Here is a 14,979-nt window from a genome sequence, read left to right on the forward strand (position 1 = left end):
ATCTTTCTGCAATTAAACGTTCATTCCTATGCAAACAGCTTAGAGCAAACTTTCGGCATGTAGCTGGGTTCATTAACTCCCAAGGTAGAGGGTAATTAAGATTTTTGGTGTGGATGTATTGATACTGGCAAGCGTGCCACTCGGTGCTGGCACAGAGAAAGTTGTGATAGCAGCATTTCAGCATCTTAGTCCCTGCCCGGCTACCATCTATTTAACTACTGTTCTCCATTCCTGTGGCCGCAGGGCAGTGGGCTATGAAGCATGCCATAAATTAGGAATTCAGCACTCAAGAGGCTAAACCTATGCAAACAACCATAAGGACATCATAGCTAAACACATAATACCATATCACAAACAACAAAATAACGCATTGCTAATGAATTAAGTCCCATAAATAATGTGTATTGCTGTTATGAGCGCCGTGTAGCCAACACTGACCAATTAAAATGGAGCTTTAATTAAATAATTTTTAGGAGAGCCAGCCTATAAAAGAAGCTTTATACTTATATTTCCGGTGGGCGGTGAGCTAAAGCTTCACTTTCTTGAAGAGCTGTGGGCGACACTACAATCCAACACTTCTGGGTCTGTCAGATAGTGTGACCCCTGCTGGCTGCTGAGGTTCTTTCCACCAAAAACCTCCAAAATACTTACATGGTCACCTCACCTCCATCTCAAGGGGAGTAGCAGCATTTCATCAAAGACAATGATTGACTGAGAGTGTCATTCACTTACTAAAGCATTCTCTTAATTCACTAACATTATCCACACATTGGCATCCCTAGCCTTTATGCTGCCTGAGGTGGTGGGGGGATATGGGAATGCCAGCCTGAGCATCCCTCTCAGTTCCTGGCAACCACTGATGTCACTGGTTGCCAGGAGCTGGGCAGGAAACCTCGCCAGAGAGTCCCAGGTTGCTAAGAGCTGGGCGGGGAGATGTGTATGTCCCTTACACATCTCTCCGCCCAGCTCTTAGCAGCCTAGGATGCTCTGGCCAGAAAGGAGGCGGCAGGCACACTGCAAACATTGTGCGGCCATGCAGCTCTGCCTACCAAACCTCCCCCACCCCAAAAAATAAAGTAATGCCGCCTAAGGCTACAGCTTTAGGTGGCCTCATTATAAGGACAGCCCTGTCCATACACATAACAATCTGACCATACAGACTTTGCACTTAGGACTTACCACAACTATGTAATATGGGGACCAACCTCAATTACCAAATAAACTGTATGCAATCAGGCAGAGCCTTGTACTACATAGTTGTTCGAAGATAAAAGAGATTGTATATTTGGATTGCAATGTGTGTGGTAAGCTTAACATATGTAGCATTTCACGTTGCAAAGTGAACATGGTCTACTCTTTTAATAAATCAACCCCGCTATCAGAATGTCATTCCTCGAACCCATTTGGCACAGAACACATGATCAGTTGTCAGGAAGCTATATACAGCACCCTCCCAGCAGCCATGGTCTGCCTGCATTAGATAAAGAAGCACAAGGACCCAGTGATAACATCACTGGGTCTAAAAAAAAAAAAATGTATGTAATGAAAATGGAAAGGTTTTACATAAAAAAAGAAATAGCCCATTGATGTTGGGGGGAAGGCAAAATATAAGGAGATTAAACTACAGCTTTAAATGTTATTAAAAGATCTCTGTCTGGTAGTTTATATTTGCTGATCCTTTACACAAACCCCACAAGGTGGAGTAGAAAGGAAAGAAACACAAAAAATACTCAATGTTTTGGGGAACTGTAATTGCCATACCGAAATGTCAGCTCATCATTGTATTACGGAGGGACAAGGTTTTTAATATCTTTACATGTTAATTTCACACTAAACGTATTCATTTAATTATGAATGTCTATAAGGAAAGAGACATCAGCAGCTCCTTTTGTCTCTCTGTTATTACTTCCCAACAGGATGTCCAGCAAAAAGCACAATAATGGGAATTCCGTCCCTTAGGTGATCACTTGAGTTAAATTAAGAAGCTGGGAACCTTCAAGAGTTTCTATTGTGCTTGTATTAACTATTCATAACAGCTTCTCAACCACACAGAAACGTTCTGCACCTTAAGTCCATCAATGTAGTTTGAGATTTATCATGCACAAATGTGCATATACAGTATATATATATATATATATATATATATACACACACACACACAGGGCCATGCCTCCAATTGAGACCAACTTAGGGATGGCCATACTGCACACTCCGTCCTCAGTGCAGGTCAGTAGCTCTGAGCCTGAATAGATAATAGGCTTAGTGTTACTGGGTTCCCTGCCCAGCCACTGTGCACAATTGTCCTGTGTATGTTCAGCATCATTGGTTGTTATGGTGCAGGTAGCCATATAGTATATATTGCTTTATAAGTGATAGTCCAGTTATACATGAAGTCTAGTGGTGTGGGTCACCCACATCTTGCATCTCCTGGGCACTCTAATAGAAAGATACACTTGCCATTAACACTGTGTTGCTCACAAGCTTACAGTTCTGGGTATTCCCACTTTGGGAGGTTTTCACTCTTTCTGTTGAATTTAGAATACAAAATATGTACAACAACAAACCCTGGTAACGGCCCCAGCAAGTGTGTCAATTCACAACCCTCTACCAAAATCTGCAATACTGCTTTTGGGTGGACTGGTATTTTAAGGAATTTGTAGTCCACCCGGCAAAATGAGTCTGTCACAATCGCTGATGTAATGCTTTCCAAGCTAACAAATTCAACAATTTAGAAGTTGGATGAAACGTTTAGTGTAGTGTTTTTTTTTTAAAGTCTTTACATCAGAAACAAAATAGGGACAAATGAAGAGTAAAGACAGACAATTGGTTGCAAAAATTAGACAGTCTATCCAGGTGAGGAAGAGCTGGGAGCAATGCTGTAGGCCACCGAGTGAATGTTCCAGCATTGTAGTAGATGCAGAAACTCTAAAGTTGTATCAAAAGACCATATTATGCTCCTAATAACATACAGCTATCGGCCTAGTACTACTATATTGAGTAACACCTTTGTTGAAATGATAGTACCAAACCTGTGGTCTGGACAGGGGCTATTAACCTTGAGAGTCCAGCTATCTTGGGCCTACAACTATGTGGCCAACTCTTCAGCGTTGATCTGTACAATCATCAGGTACATATACTGTATATAGATAAAGTAATGAATCTTTCATCTGGTATGTTTTACATGGGGTTTTCAATATGTACAAAGGTCTTAAAAAGAACTAGTTAACTTTTGATCTACACAAGTCTACTGTGCTCTCAGTTGATGAGAGATGCCTCTCCTCTGCCCAAGTCCTGGGAAGCTTGGTGAGTTCCAGCACACATGCTTGGTTTGGGGTTGTGGAAAAAGAAAGCATTTATCTGACAGTGAGGTCATTACCTCGGTACCAGCATGAAGGCCAACTCTCTCTCTGGGGTTAGTTGCATTTACATAATCATATCAGCATTTTGCAACCCCTTGCACTGACAGATGCTACATGCTTTTTAAAGTGACTGGTTCACTTTGTAAGAGAATCTTCTAAAGCGAGCCTTGGACAAATATGGCCGAACTTCATTGCAAACAATGTTGCTGAAAGATCCTTTATATTAGACAGTTATGGGTCTGTCAGATGATGGCATCCCTTGCTGTGTCCTGTGGTTCCATTTGTTGGTTCCTTTATCATGACAGGACACAGGGGCTGGTGGATCGAACAACAGAGCTCAACTAGGGACCAGGTATCTAAAACTCACGTAAGTGTGCCAGATACTTAAAATATTTTAACAACATTATCTCTGTAACACAGGTCAGTGGTGCGAGCAGCAGGACATGTGAATATTAATTGCTTATTTGTAGGGAATGCCAAAGTTCAACTATTATAAATAGCTATAGAGTAACTTGAAGATTTAGGCTGCCCCAGTCAGTGGTGGACTTCACCAAGGGGCCCCTGTAAAAAGACAATTTGGTCCCCCTCTCCTATTTAACCACTGCCCAGGTACAAACATGTGTGCCCTTCATACAGAGATAAATAGATAAATATGAAAAGTAGACATTACAATGCCCTAAAATATCTCAAAGTTCAATCATTGCAATTAGGGTGAGACAGGAAGCAATTTATTTACCTAAATGGTAAGGTCTCAGGGATAATCGGGCAGGGGTTGACACTACCTGGATATTACAAACCAGGAGCATGGACAGGGCATCATGAAGAGTGCCATCATGACAGTGGAAGAAGGTGCCAGCAACTGCCCAGCGCATGTCTAGCACACAAGTTCCAGAGGACCGTTGTGCAGCTGTACATGGTACATGGTATGTCTGCCCCTGGCTCTAGTATATGGGGGCTCTGTCTGGTCCCAGAGAATGGACCAGAGAGGACTCCCATATTCTACTGGAGCCAGGTTCACAGAAGTAGATGAATGACTATCTGCTTTTAATTCTAAAATCTTAGACAAGCTCAGCCCACTCTTACATAAGGAAATCTAAATGTTTACCAATATTGAATTGAAATTATCCAATATTGAATTTGTGAATATGCATTTTCTGAGATAGTGAAGGTTCCCTTTATATATAACTGTCCTCTGTGATATACATAAGCTGCTGTTGTTGGCATCCACTTAAGAATGCTTGTTGCCTGGCTATGTTGCCTCAATGCTTTTGAATCTCTGGCTTGGAACAATTATGAAGTAAATAAAATAACATTTGGAGAAAAGTCAGAATTGCTTATCTCTTGCTCTGGGTCAGTAACTCACAAAGCATTAAGGTCAAGCCACTAAGCAGAGAAAAAAGGTCAGCTGTGGTTGCCTTCCAATTTCTCTCATGACAGGTGTACCTTAATAAAAATGTATTAGGTTTATTAAAATAATTAACCACATATAATTGTACCACTCCAGTTGGATTGGACTTACACAGATAAAATCCATATATATATATATATATATAAAAAAAGCTCAGCATAACTTCAAAACCAGTTATCAGAACGTGGTTCCACTAGCTGCATCAACTAATTGCCCCCACTTCCTTGAAGACAGATTAAAAGGCTTGGAGATTAAAATGATGCAGTTGAAACGCACTTCTCAAATTCTACGTTCCTGGGTTTCAAGCCATTACAATTCATTTTAAGGTACCTAAAGCCCATTCAGAAGGTGATTCTTTCCAGTACAATGGAAACTTCAGAGTAAAAAGGAGCTGGTTAGTCCTTAAATATCTTGAAAAAAAAAGAGTCTTGCCGGAAAAGCCTTGTTTGTCAAATCTGTGGTTGCCACAACCTTCTATCTAAAGTTCCATCAGCAACACGAGGGACAATAGAGGAATGTTACTGCAAAAATAAATCGACTCCTAATAGCTTTCAGAAGAACCAAGGGGAAAGCAATTATATAGCATCTACATGCTAATCTTCCAGAATGGAGTCTCAGAGGAGTTCAAGAACCCTACTCAAAATTCCAACAGAGATAAGGGTCTAGTGCATTTGGCTTTGGTTGGCATAAAAGATTTTTTTGGGATAATTATCTATGTGCTGAACATTTTTTGCATTTGCTTTCATGTGCAATTCACAGTTTAACCGGGCAGAGATGTATTTATTTGTGGGGAAGGGAAAAAAAACCCACAGCAATATGTTTGAAAGTCTGTCCCTTCTTCAATTAGGTAAAAGCCAGAAAAAAAATCCTTATTTTTTATGTTTTTATGTTAAGCGGACATATTAAGTCTGTTTTTGTAGGCACTTATCGTAAAATCTATTTTGGGCTTGAAAATTTTTGAGTATATTGCACTTCCATGAACTACGTGATATTTTAAGACTGGCCAGAGATAATAATTTTGAATTAAGTATTCATTGTCTGTTTTATTACTTTATCCCTGTACAAGTGGTATGATATTTTACACTTGACTCTCAGAAGTAAACCATAGTACATGTAATGATGAGTTTGCCAGATGGCCAGTTCAAGCCTATCACTATTAACACAGCAGTGAAAACAATTTTGTCAACTAAAACAATTTTGACAATCTGTAGCATAACATTTCACAAGGAAAGCGTGACATCGCATTGTGGTAGTGGAGACTGGGCCTAAACTGGCAATATGGGAAATTAAAATGTCTACATTAAAGAAGGGCCTTTCTGATAATCAGCTGACCTGCTTTAGTTCTTAAAATCAGTTGTTAAGTCAGATGTACTTAAGACCTCAGTTTTATTATATGGAATGCCTACATCTCCAGCACTTTCTCTTTTACGTACCAACAATTTCCTCAAAGCTCATTATTTACTCAATGGCTAGACATTTGTACCTGAATATGGACTAACAACATAAATTTACACAAGTTTGGGTATCAACGCACTGTGACCTCGACAGACCATGAAAGGATACATTACAATAGTGCTGTCTGCTAAAGCAGATAGAAGTATTTTAAAGTATATAGGGTCTGGCTAGGGGTCCAAAACAATGTGGACCGGCCAGTCTCAGATAAGCTATTGGTGTTATTTTTGCCAAACAATGAACCTAAAGTAACACATTCTTATCACAGGTTCCACTTTTGTGAGGCTGCTGTGCCCTATCCATTGTGTTACTTGTTAGTGCAAGTCAACCGCCGGGCCTCTATTGTGCCCAGCAGTGCTGTGTGTACCCTCAGAACCTTAACCATGCACACACTGGCATCCCAAGTAACCCTATTTTTAGCATTCCCTACCATCATAGATAAGGTCTATATCCCTTTCATTTCATAGTCTAATGCTGTACATTTGAACAGTTAGGTCTGCAAAACCTTTTACAAAGTGTTTCCCATTGGCTTACGGAACATCTATAATGGACTTTGGTGGAACTTTGATCTAACACATGTGGAGGACAGTGAAGAAAACAGAGAAAAACAAAGTTTAACACGTCACTTTTTTTTCAAAATCTAAACCTGCTTTAGAATTAATTGAGGGGAATTTATTAGAACTGGAGCAGACAAAAACTGGAGCAGCTGTGCACGGCAACCAATCAGCTTCTCTCTTCAGTTTGTTCAGTAAGAATATGAAAATGAAAGACAGAAGCTGATTGGTTGCCGTGCACAGGTGCTCCAGATTTTGCCTGCTCCAGTTTTGATAAATTCCTCCGTCTGCCTCTTAAATAAAATCCTCATAAAATCACATTAGTGACATAAGTTTCCAAGAGGTTCTTTGGTTGCTGGTCAGTGTCTGTAAATGCCACAGGCATACAGCTACAGGATAGGGTACACCACAATGTAAACTGACTACTCAACAACTTGTCTTTAAAATTTACAAACTGGACCTCTATTACATGCTTTGATTGCACAAAGGCAACAACAAAAATCTCCCTGGTTGTAGCTAGCTTGTGCATTTGTGATTTACCATTCTTCTACAAACAAATATAAAACAATTATTATTTTATTTCAACTGTCCTGTTCCGTGCTAACTATATGTAACATAAAATCAAGCTATTGACATCTACTGGTACTAGTAGCTTATAGGACTGGTGACGATCATGATTTTGATAGGTGAAGGGGGTATAGAGACACACTAGGCAACTCAAGTTGGTCGATGTGTCCCAATACCCCCTTCACCTATCGTAATCATTGCTAGGTCAGTGATTATAAAAACTATGGTGGTCAGTGATCATAAAAACATTAAAAACCCCCGCCCTACAGCATCTCTTGCCTGGCAAGTCTGCCAGAGCCTGTTCAAAGGGAACACCTAAACTTACCAACAGGAAAACAGAAGTAACAAATATGGCTGCACATCGATTCCTAATGAGCCGGGGAACTAAACTTGAGTACACATAGGGGCGAATTTATCAAAACTGGAGCACACAGAATCTATAGCAGCTGTTCATGGCAACCAATCAGCTTCTCTCTTCAGTTTGTCCAGTTAGGGCTTGAAAATGAAAGAGAGAGGCTGATTGGCTACAATGGGCAACTGCTCCAGATTTCATCTGCTCCACTTTTGATAAATTCCCTTTAAAGTCTTTAGCTCATGACACCCCCTGACACGCTCACAAGTACTCAGAAAAAGCATGCAAAATGCATCAGCGATGGCACTGGGCATGGTGGCCATTTGTACTTGCCTACATTTTCCAGCGCATGAATCGTGAGTGAAACATGTCAGAGAATGGTGCTATAGGGAGGACACCATGTTGAGTGAAGTTCTCAGCACATGAATCAACAGTGTGCAGCTGTAATTTTTATTTCACTTCCATCTTTTTTGAATGCGATGCTTATTGCTTATTATAAATATCAACAACAACATCCTACCGATAAAGCAACACAGGAAATACACAAGGGCATGCAAGCCCAAATTCTTCAGGAGGTGGACAAAACTTTTACAACTTCCCATATTCGGAACACAACTAATAATTATCATTCCACGATTCATGTCAGAATAAGTGATAACAATGTCATGACTATGCTGAAAATAATCCAGTTCTAGCGAGAAATGAAAGGAATTATTTTTTAGGTTGTTAACAAGGCAGTTCAGATACTGTGGCTGATTGATTGAAGGAGTTAGGAATCCTCATTTAATAAATTGTGTGAATCTTCACTTGGGTTATCCAATCATGTGAAAAGCAAATTTCGGCTTACGTATTTCTTCTGCACATGATTCGGCATTCAAAGTGAACTGGAATTTGCTTTACACATGATTGTGTAATTTAAGTGAATATTCACACAATTGATTGAGTGAAGGTTCTCAACTACTCAATGTCCGGCTTTTAGTGTTGGGGGCAAACCAATGAACAGTGACTATTTAGTCCCTTGAGTTTCAGGGGTGATAATCTCATACAGTATATAGAGATACATGAGCAAGAAAGCACATACACACAACATCAATGGTACACCAAGCTCTCCAATGCATACAAGGCAAGTCACAGCTCACAAAGGACTTGTGCCTTGGAGGTTCTGACATGGTGCTGGCATTACAAATCGATTAACCCGGAAATATTTCATGATGACCACTTCATAAGCGCATACTAACAATGTAAGCAGAAATAACAAAATGCATGAAGAACAACACAAACTCAACCATAAGCACTAATGCAGTTTTGGATGTGTAGAGATCACAACTGGCTGTTTTATTGATATTCATATTTGTCGAATGCGAAAAATTGTCAATCATCAGTACATGTTGGTGAATTGATGACCATTAGCGAGGACATAAACAGCGAAACGTGTGATTGGTGTTTCCTGTCAAATTTTTGTATTTTCTGTTAATAAATACAAACGGCCGTATGAAGTTCTTGTCATTTTTTATTGCCAGGCTCTGTAACTCGTGATGAACAAAAGGCTTACCCTCTAGATTTGGTGGCATGCTTCCAAGGGAAAAATTCCCCTCCTTCATATAAACCAGCAATTCTTCTCCGGGCTCAATATCTTTGATAACGTTATAAAAAAGCTGTAAGGAAAAAAAAAAATGATACATAGAAATTAGGGTCGTAGATGAGTGATGCTGTAGGCTCTAGGTCATAAGGGTTAGGGTTATTCCATCTCTGGTGACCCTCAAGAGATTTCTTTTGTTTTTCACTCAAGATTTTTAAACACTGTGAATAGCAGCACCAACTTATGTCAAGGGCTTACAATGGGGAACAATGGGGTATTATCAGACAATTCCAAAATGTCAAATTGATCCTTGTTCTGCATTTATTGTCCTGAAATGATCTACTGCAGTCATTCCCATTACATACAATTTTTAAGGGCTGTATAAGACAACAGGCAATTCATATCTACGAGCCCGAGTAGTAAGCCATAAGATATGAATATTAAAAACAAAACAAAAACAAATTAAGTCTAATTGGAAACACTTACAAAGAAATTGTTACGTCACTAAAATATTGTATGCAAATACAATAGCCCTCTCTATAAAATGTACACATGCTTGTACTTTTAACCTCCCAATGAAATATCATTGCGTTACCATTGGCAGAACTGAACGCACAACGACAGCAAGAAGTCTTTTTGGAAGAGCAGACATCGCTCTTTGGATGCTTGGGCCATTTGCGCAAGGGTTAAAGCAATATGTATAGCTTAAAATTGAGTGTTGAAATTTTTAATGGTTGGGTATACAAGTCAGAGCGGTGTGCAGTGAGAAAGAATTCTGGCAAGGCTTAACTTTGGGCGATATTCCAGTTATAGTGTTAACATAAAAAAAAAGCAATGCACACAGCACACCCACTGGATCTTAAAACAGCGCTAGCCGATCTTTAATATCATATATGGGACCAAGGGTCAATGAACGACTTCAGTAATTTTTTGTAAATAAACTACAGCGTGCTTAAAGAAGAAAATAAAAAAAGGAGCTGTAATGCATCTGAAGGAACGCAGCCGAGGGAAAAAATAGCATTTAAAAAACAAAAATGGGCTGGATCTCACAAGCGACACTGCAGCTCGGGTTTTAAGTGGGAATACATGTGTTCCAAAGGAATCCTTAGTGGTTTTAATACATTTGCTCAGTGGCTAACAACTGTAGCAAATAAACCGACGTCCATAGGAGGCTTGTAAATGTTCTACAAATGTCATTTTTTTAAAAAAATATCGTATTTCCCACTTGCACATTTTTCGGTGCAGGAGGAAACGGGAAACTTAAAAAAATTAGGCAAAATCGTAAGGAAAGCTAAAAATGCAGCAACAGCACAGCCAACAGCAATTATAGTAATCAACTAATATTACTAAGTAGCAGGTACATAAAACTAGAGTGGGAAAATAAAACAAAGCAAAAATAACCTGTGCAATACTTTGCAATAAATATAAAAAAATTCAATAATTTTTTTATATATATATATATATAAAATGTAATTTTGTAAGCTTTTTTTTAACCCCTTTTTTTTATTATTTTCATGCACCTTTTCATCATGTTCCTACTTCTTTTGTTGACCCAGGCCTGATGGCAAAGGTGATAAATGCATTGATATATTTCTCAATACAGTCGGATACTTATTGGTGTTGCCAAGAGTGGATTTGCTGTATTTTAACGTCTTAGCGAAATAATAAACTGCTGTAATTAACACCTCTTACACCTGCTCCTATCATTCGCCAAGTTAACCTTTTAGGACCATTCGCTCCGGCTCGTGGAGCTAAACAACAAAACAATCCAGCGGAACAACTGCAAACTGTCAGCAGGGCCCGCACAGTGTGAAGGGTTAATTAAGATCCCCATAAGGCCAGGAATTTCATATGTTTCATGCCTGTGTCAGCCTAATACTCGAAAATACTGTATAATATCCCTACCAGGTGTGAAATTCTAACCAAAAGGCACAGGCTGCTCGATGGGCCACATGTCCGGCGTGACAACTACTGTACCAAAAAGGGACCATGTTAATCTTCAGGTGCCTGATAGTGGTGCAAAGGTAGACAAGGGGATAAACAACAACAACAAACACTGTGCAAAATAAATAAAAAATATAACAGCAAAAACATCTTAAGGAACTCTTTGTTTTTGGGTCGACCTTAATATTTTACTTATTTCAAATCTGGTTTGATATCCCCACACACAAACCCTGAAGCCAAGCATCAATAAAATGAGATACATTGTTTACTAAAAAATCAAATAGTAGAAAAGTAATTAGTAATATTACACCTAACGCAGTCCTATGATGATTTGCATATTTTTAAATGTTTTGGTTCACGGTATGAGTGCACCAGCAACATAACTGCTCTTCTCTAGCCTAGCAAAGTGCATTTGATGATGGAACTGGCGGTGGGGGTCTTGTATAAGGTAAGGTACCTAACACCCCCCTCCTGTACATGCTGCCCCGTCAGGGGGACCCCCCCCCCCCTTTTCCCCGGCAGATATAAGAGGTGCGCATGTGTGATCATTTTAATTGTTAATACCAACTTATAGCATCAACAAAGATCACAATACCCGACCAAGCAATCTACAGAAAGCATTTCCTAATTTTCTGACAGCAAAGATGTATCTCTATGTAGAGTGCAAAAACGCATTGCAAAAGGCAAAGGCTACTGGCAAGCATAAAAGGGCTCCATCATAACACAAAGGTTTAAAAAAGCCCAAGTCAAGTATAATGCTACTAAAGAGAAATACATCGTTGACAATGAGACAATTATGATATTGGCTGACAAGACCGGCCTTACCCTTCTACATGTTACCTTTTCTATAAACCCAAAGCGAACTAGTTGGTGAGGTTGAAAATAAAAAAGCACAATAGGCTGTCGAGTTCTGTCTATTCTTTATGTGTTCCTAACAGGATTGAACTCAACAGTTGCAGCTCCTGCTCTGTACCTCCTGCTCATTCACCGCGGCGTAGAATAGAATAAGTGGCATCTTCTAGGGTTTTTTTTATTAAAGACAAACTTTCTTGAACACACTCCTCATAATTTAACTCTGTTAATTAAGCTTTTTTTTAATGTCATGTGTACAATAAACGCTACCAAACACAAAATAATTGCAGCTAAAAAAATAACACATCCTTCTTATGAATTTTGTTTATAATTTATGTAGCAATTGGCAGCAACAATCGGCGACTAAAATGTATTCCACTTTCTAGCAGCTTCAGTTGGCATTACAAACAGGTGTTCCCAAGGTTAAAATAATTTAAAATAAAATGAATGAAACTGTCCAAGGAGGTTTTATAAACAAAATGAACAAATATAAAAAGGAAAATGAAAAAAAATATGAGTTTAAACATAACATTTTACAATTTAGTAAAAGATGCTGATAGACCTTGACGATGGTGCAAATAGTTTTAGAATCCCTACTGAAATATAATAAACCATACCAATGCAGGTCACACATCTTATATGTTCTTTAACGATGAGCAAATTCCTTACAGAATGTGTTAAATTTTTTGACAATACTTTTAAATATATTGACAGAGGTACAATTAATACAAATGAATAATAGACACATGTTTCTTGGTAATTAAAATGCTACTTGATTTATAATTTACATTCACGAGACTGCAATACTTCTTGGGCATTTGGTGTTCCCAAAAAACAAAAACTCATTGCAATAGCTATAGGTCTTAACTGGCAATGCTCTATATTAATATATGTTTGCTTTATTCTATCCTCTAAGAACCAAGGAACAAACCTACATATTAACTTAAGAAAATTAACTTGTATACATTTGTGACATCTTTGCCGTCATGTTTAATTAGATTTATTATAAAGCCTCATTTCATATCATCATATAAATCATAAATTATCATAAATAAAAAAACAGAATGTATTAAATAGCTACAAAATAAGGATTTAATTAAATCGGAAGCTAAAATCATAAAAGTAGATATATTTTTGACTGAATTGTTTATTAAAATGTTTTCAGCTATGCCACAGAGTGCTGTTGCAAAGCATGGCACAGTTAAACATATATTTATTGAAAAGGAGACTTTGGTGTTCTGTCCTACATACATTTTCTTGGATAACGAGTCATGTTTTATTTCCTCTATTTGAACAAGGTATTATAATGTCCGCTGTTAAAATTCTTCAGCAAGAAAACAACACGACGCAAGGTCACAATTCCGAAAAAAATAAAAAAATAAAAATCATAACTGCGAAAGCGGCGTGAATATATATTTAGAATATTTACAAAAATTGTCCAGGCTGTTTTCAAAGCACGTTGCCCGGAGAGTGCAAAGCACACCGTCTCGGCGGAGACCTCCAGTAGGGGGCGCTCTCTCCCCACAGATCGCCTCTCTCGCCCAGTCACCAAAACCTGCTGATCTGTTCACTTTAACACACGTTCAGTCCCGGACTATAGTTATTCAAGTTCATATTTTACACATCTTGTTAAATAATAAAAAATAAATCACATACAAGGCAAAGAAAGAAAAAATAATAATAAAAAAAAAGACATGCATCACAGGAGAACGAGATGTCACCCCCCCACCCCTTTAAATAATAAAAAAAAAAGCACGAGGGACCTTCCGTGGAAGTCGCAGCGAGAGAACTTTGCCAAGTCCGAGCAACAAACAGGAGATAGACACGAAATGCAGCAAAAAGTGACGGAACAAACACAGAACATGTCTAACCTTTTTCCTTTGTGTAAGGTGCACCAGTTCAGAGACCTGATTTGTAGCTTTCCAGTCTGCTACTATTCCAGTGTCTGATGTGTTAGTGGCAAACACCATCCTTCATGCATTAGTGACACACGCACAAGGGCACTGTGTAAGTGTGTGTCTACTTGTGTATGTGTGTGTGTGTGTGTATGTGTGTAAGTGTGCGTGTGCCAGGCCTGGAGATAGTCCCTGAACTATCCTAGCCTTTTGCATCATCACTTTATCTCTCCTGAGGTGGGGTTTCATAACAGATTATCCGACTCTCTCAATGGTTTGAGATCCCAGCCACAGACACTCCCCCTAATCTCATCTCTCTAGAGACCCTCCCAACATTATGTCTGTATCAGAGGCTACAACAAGCTGAAAATCAAGGGAGGAAAGAAAGTTTTTTCTTTTTCTTTTTTTTTTCTTCCTCGCGGACACACACATGCACACTCCAAGTTTTCAAACTGTTGATACATTTTTTTTTTACCTTTTTGCAAACTCGGTGGGATTGCTTTAAAGGGCTACGTTAGTTACACCGCAGCCAACAGTGTATTAAAGAAAAAAATATGCATGTATGTATTTCGGGATTAGAATGCTCACCTTACAAACATAAAGGACATAAAAAAAAAACAGAAATGAGTAAAAAAAAAAAAAAAAAGAAAAATTTCAGCACTGCGTTCTCTTGCCGATGGCCCAGAAAGACCGGATTAGCAACACAAGTTTATTGTTTGTTTTTAATATTCTCTTACGTGCACTTATTCTTTAATCCTTCGACGTCATTAAACTCATGTTCCATCTGCTTGGCGGCAAAAAAAAAAAAAAAAAAAAGGAAAATTGTCAGCCACTGAAATCAATTTATAACTAGTACAGGAAAGATGAGCATGGCTAGGAAATGTTGATAGATGTATATTTTTGATTTTTTTTATGACATAACGCTAATTATAATAAGCTATGATATTTTAGGAATACAATCTTTTTTTTGTAATTTCAATGCAGTTTATTAATAGATTTGAAAGTAGGGGGGAACAA

At 38.5% G+C, this 14,979-nt stretch overlaps 1 protein-coding gene across 1 annotated transcript in view; it reads right to left on the minus strand.

The window, feature by feature from the left end:
* The window catches only part of PRDM16 (PR/SET domain 16), a 486,681-nt gene that overhangs the window by 45,492 nt on the left and 426,210 nt on the right, over positions 1-14,979 (minus strand). Inside the window, exon 5 of the mRNA XM_018552747.1 lies at positions 9,245-9,347. Coding sequence (XP_018408249.1) covers positions 9,245-9,347 — 103 coding nt within the window. The remainder of the gene's footprint in view (positions 1-9,244; positions 9,348-14,979) is intronic.

The sequence above is a fragment of the Nanorana parkeri genome, unplaced genomic scaffold (assembly GCF_000935625.1).
Source record: "Nanorana parkeri isolate BGI_ZX_2015 unplaced genomic scaffold, ASM93562v1 scaffold5, whole genome shotgun sequence".
Classification (NCBI taxonomy): Eukaryota; Metazoa; Chordata; class Amphibia; order Anura; family Dicroglossidae; genus Nanorana; species Nanorana parkeri.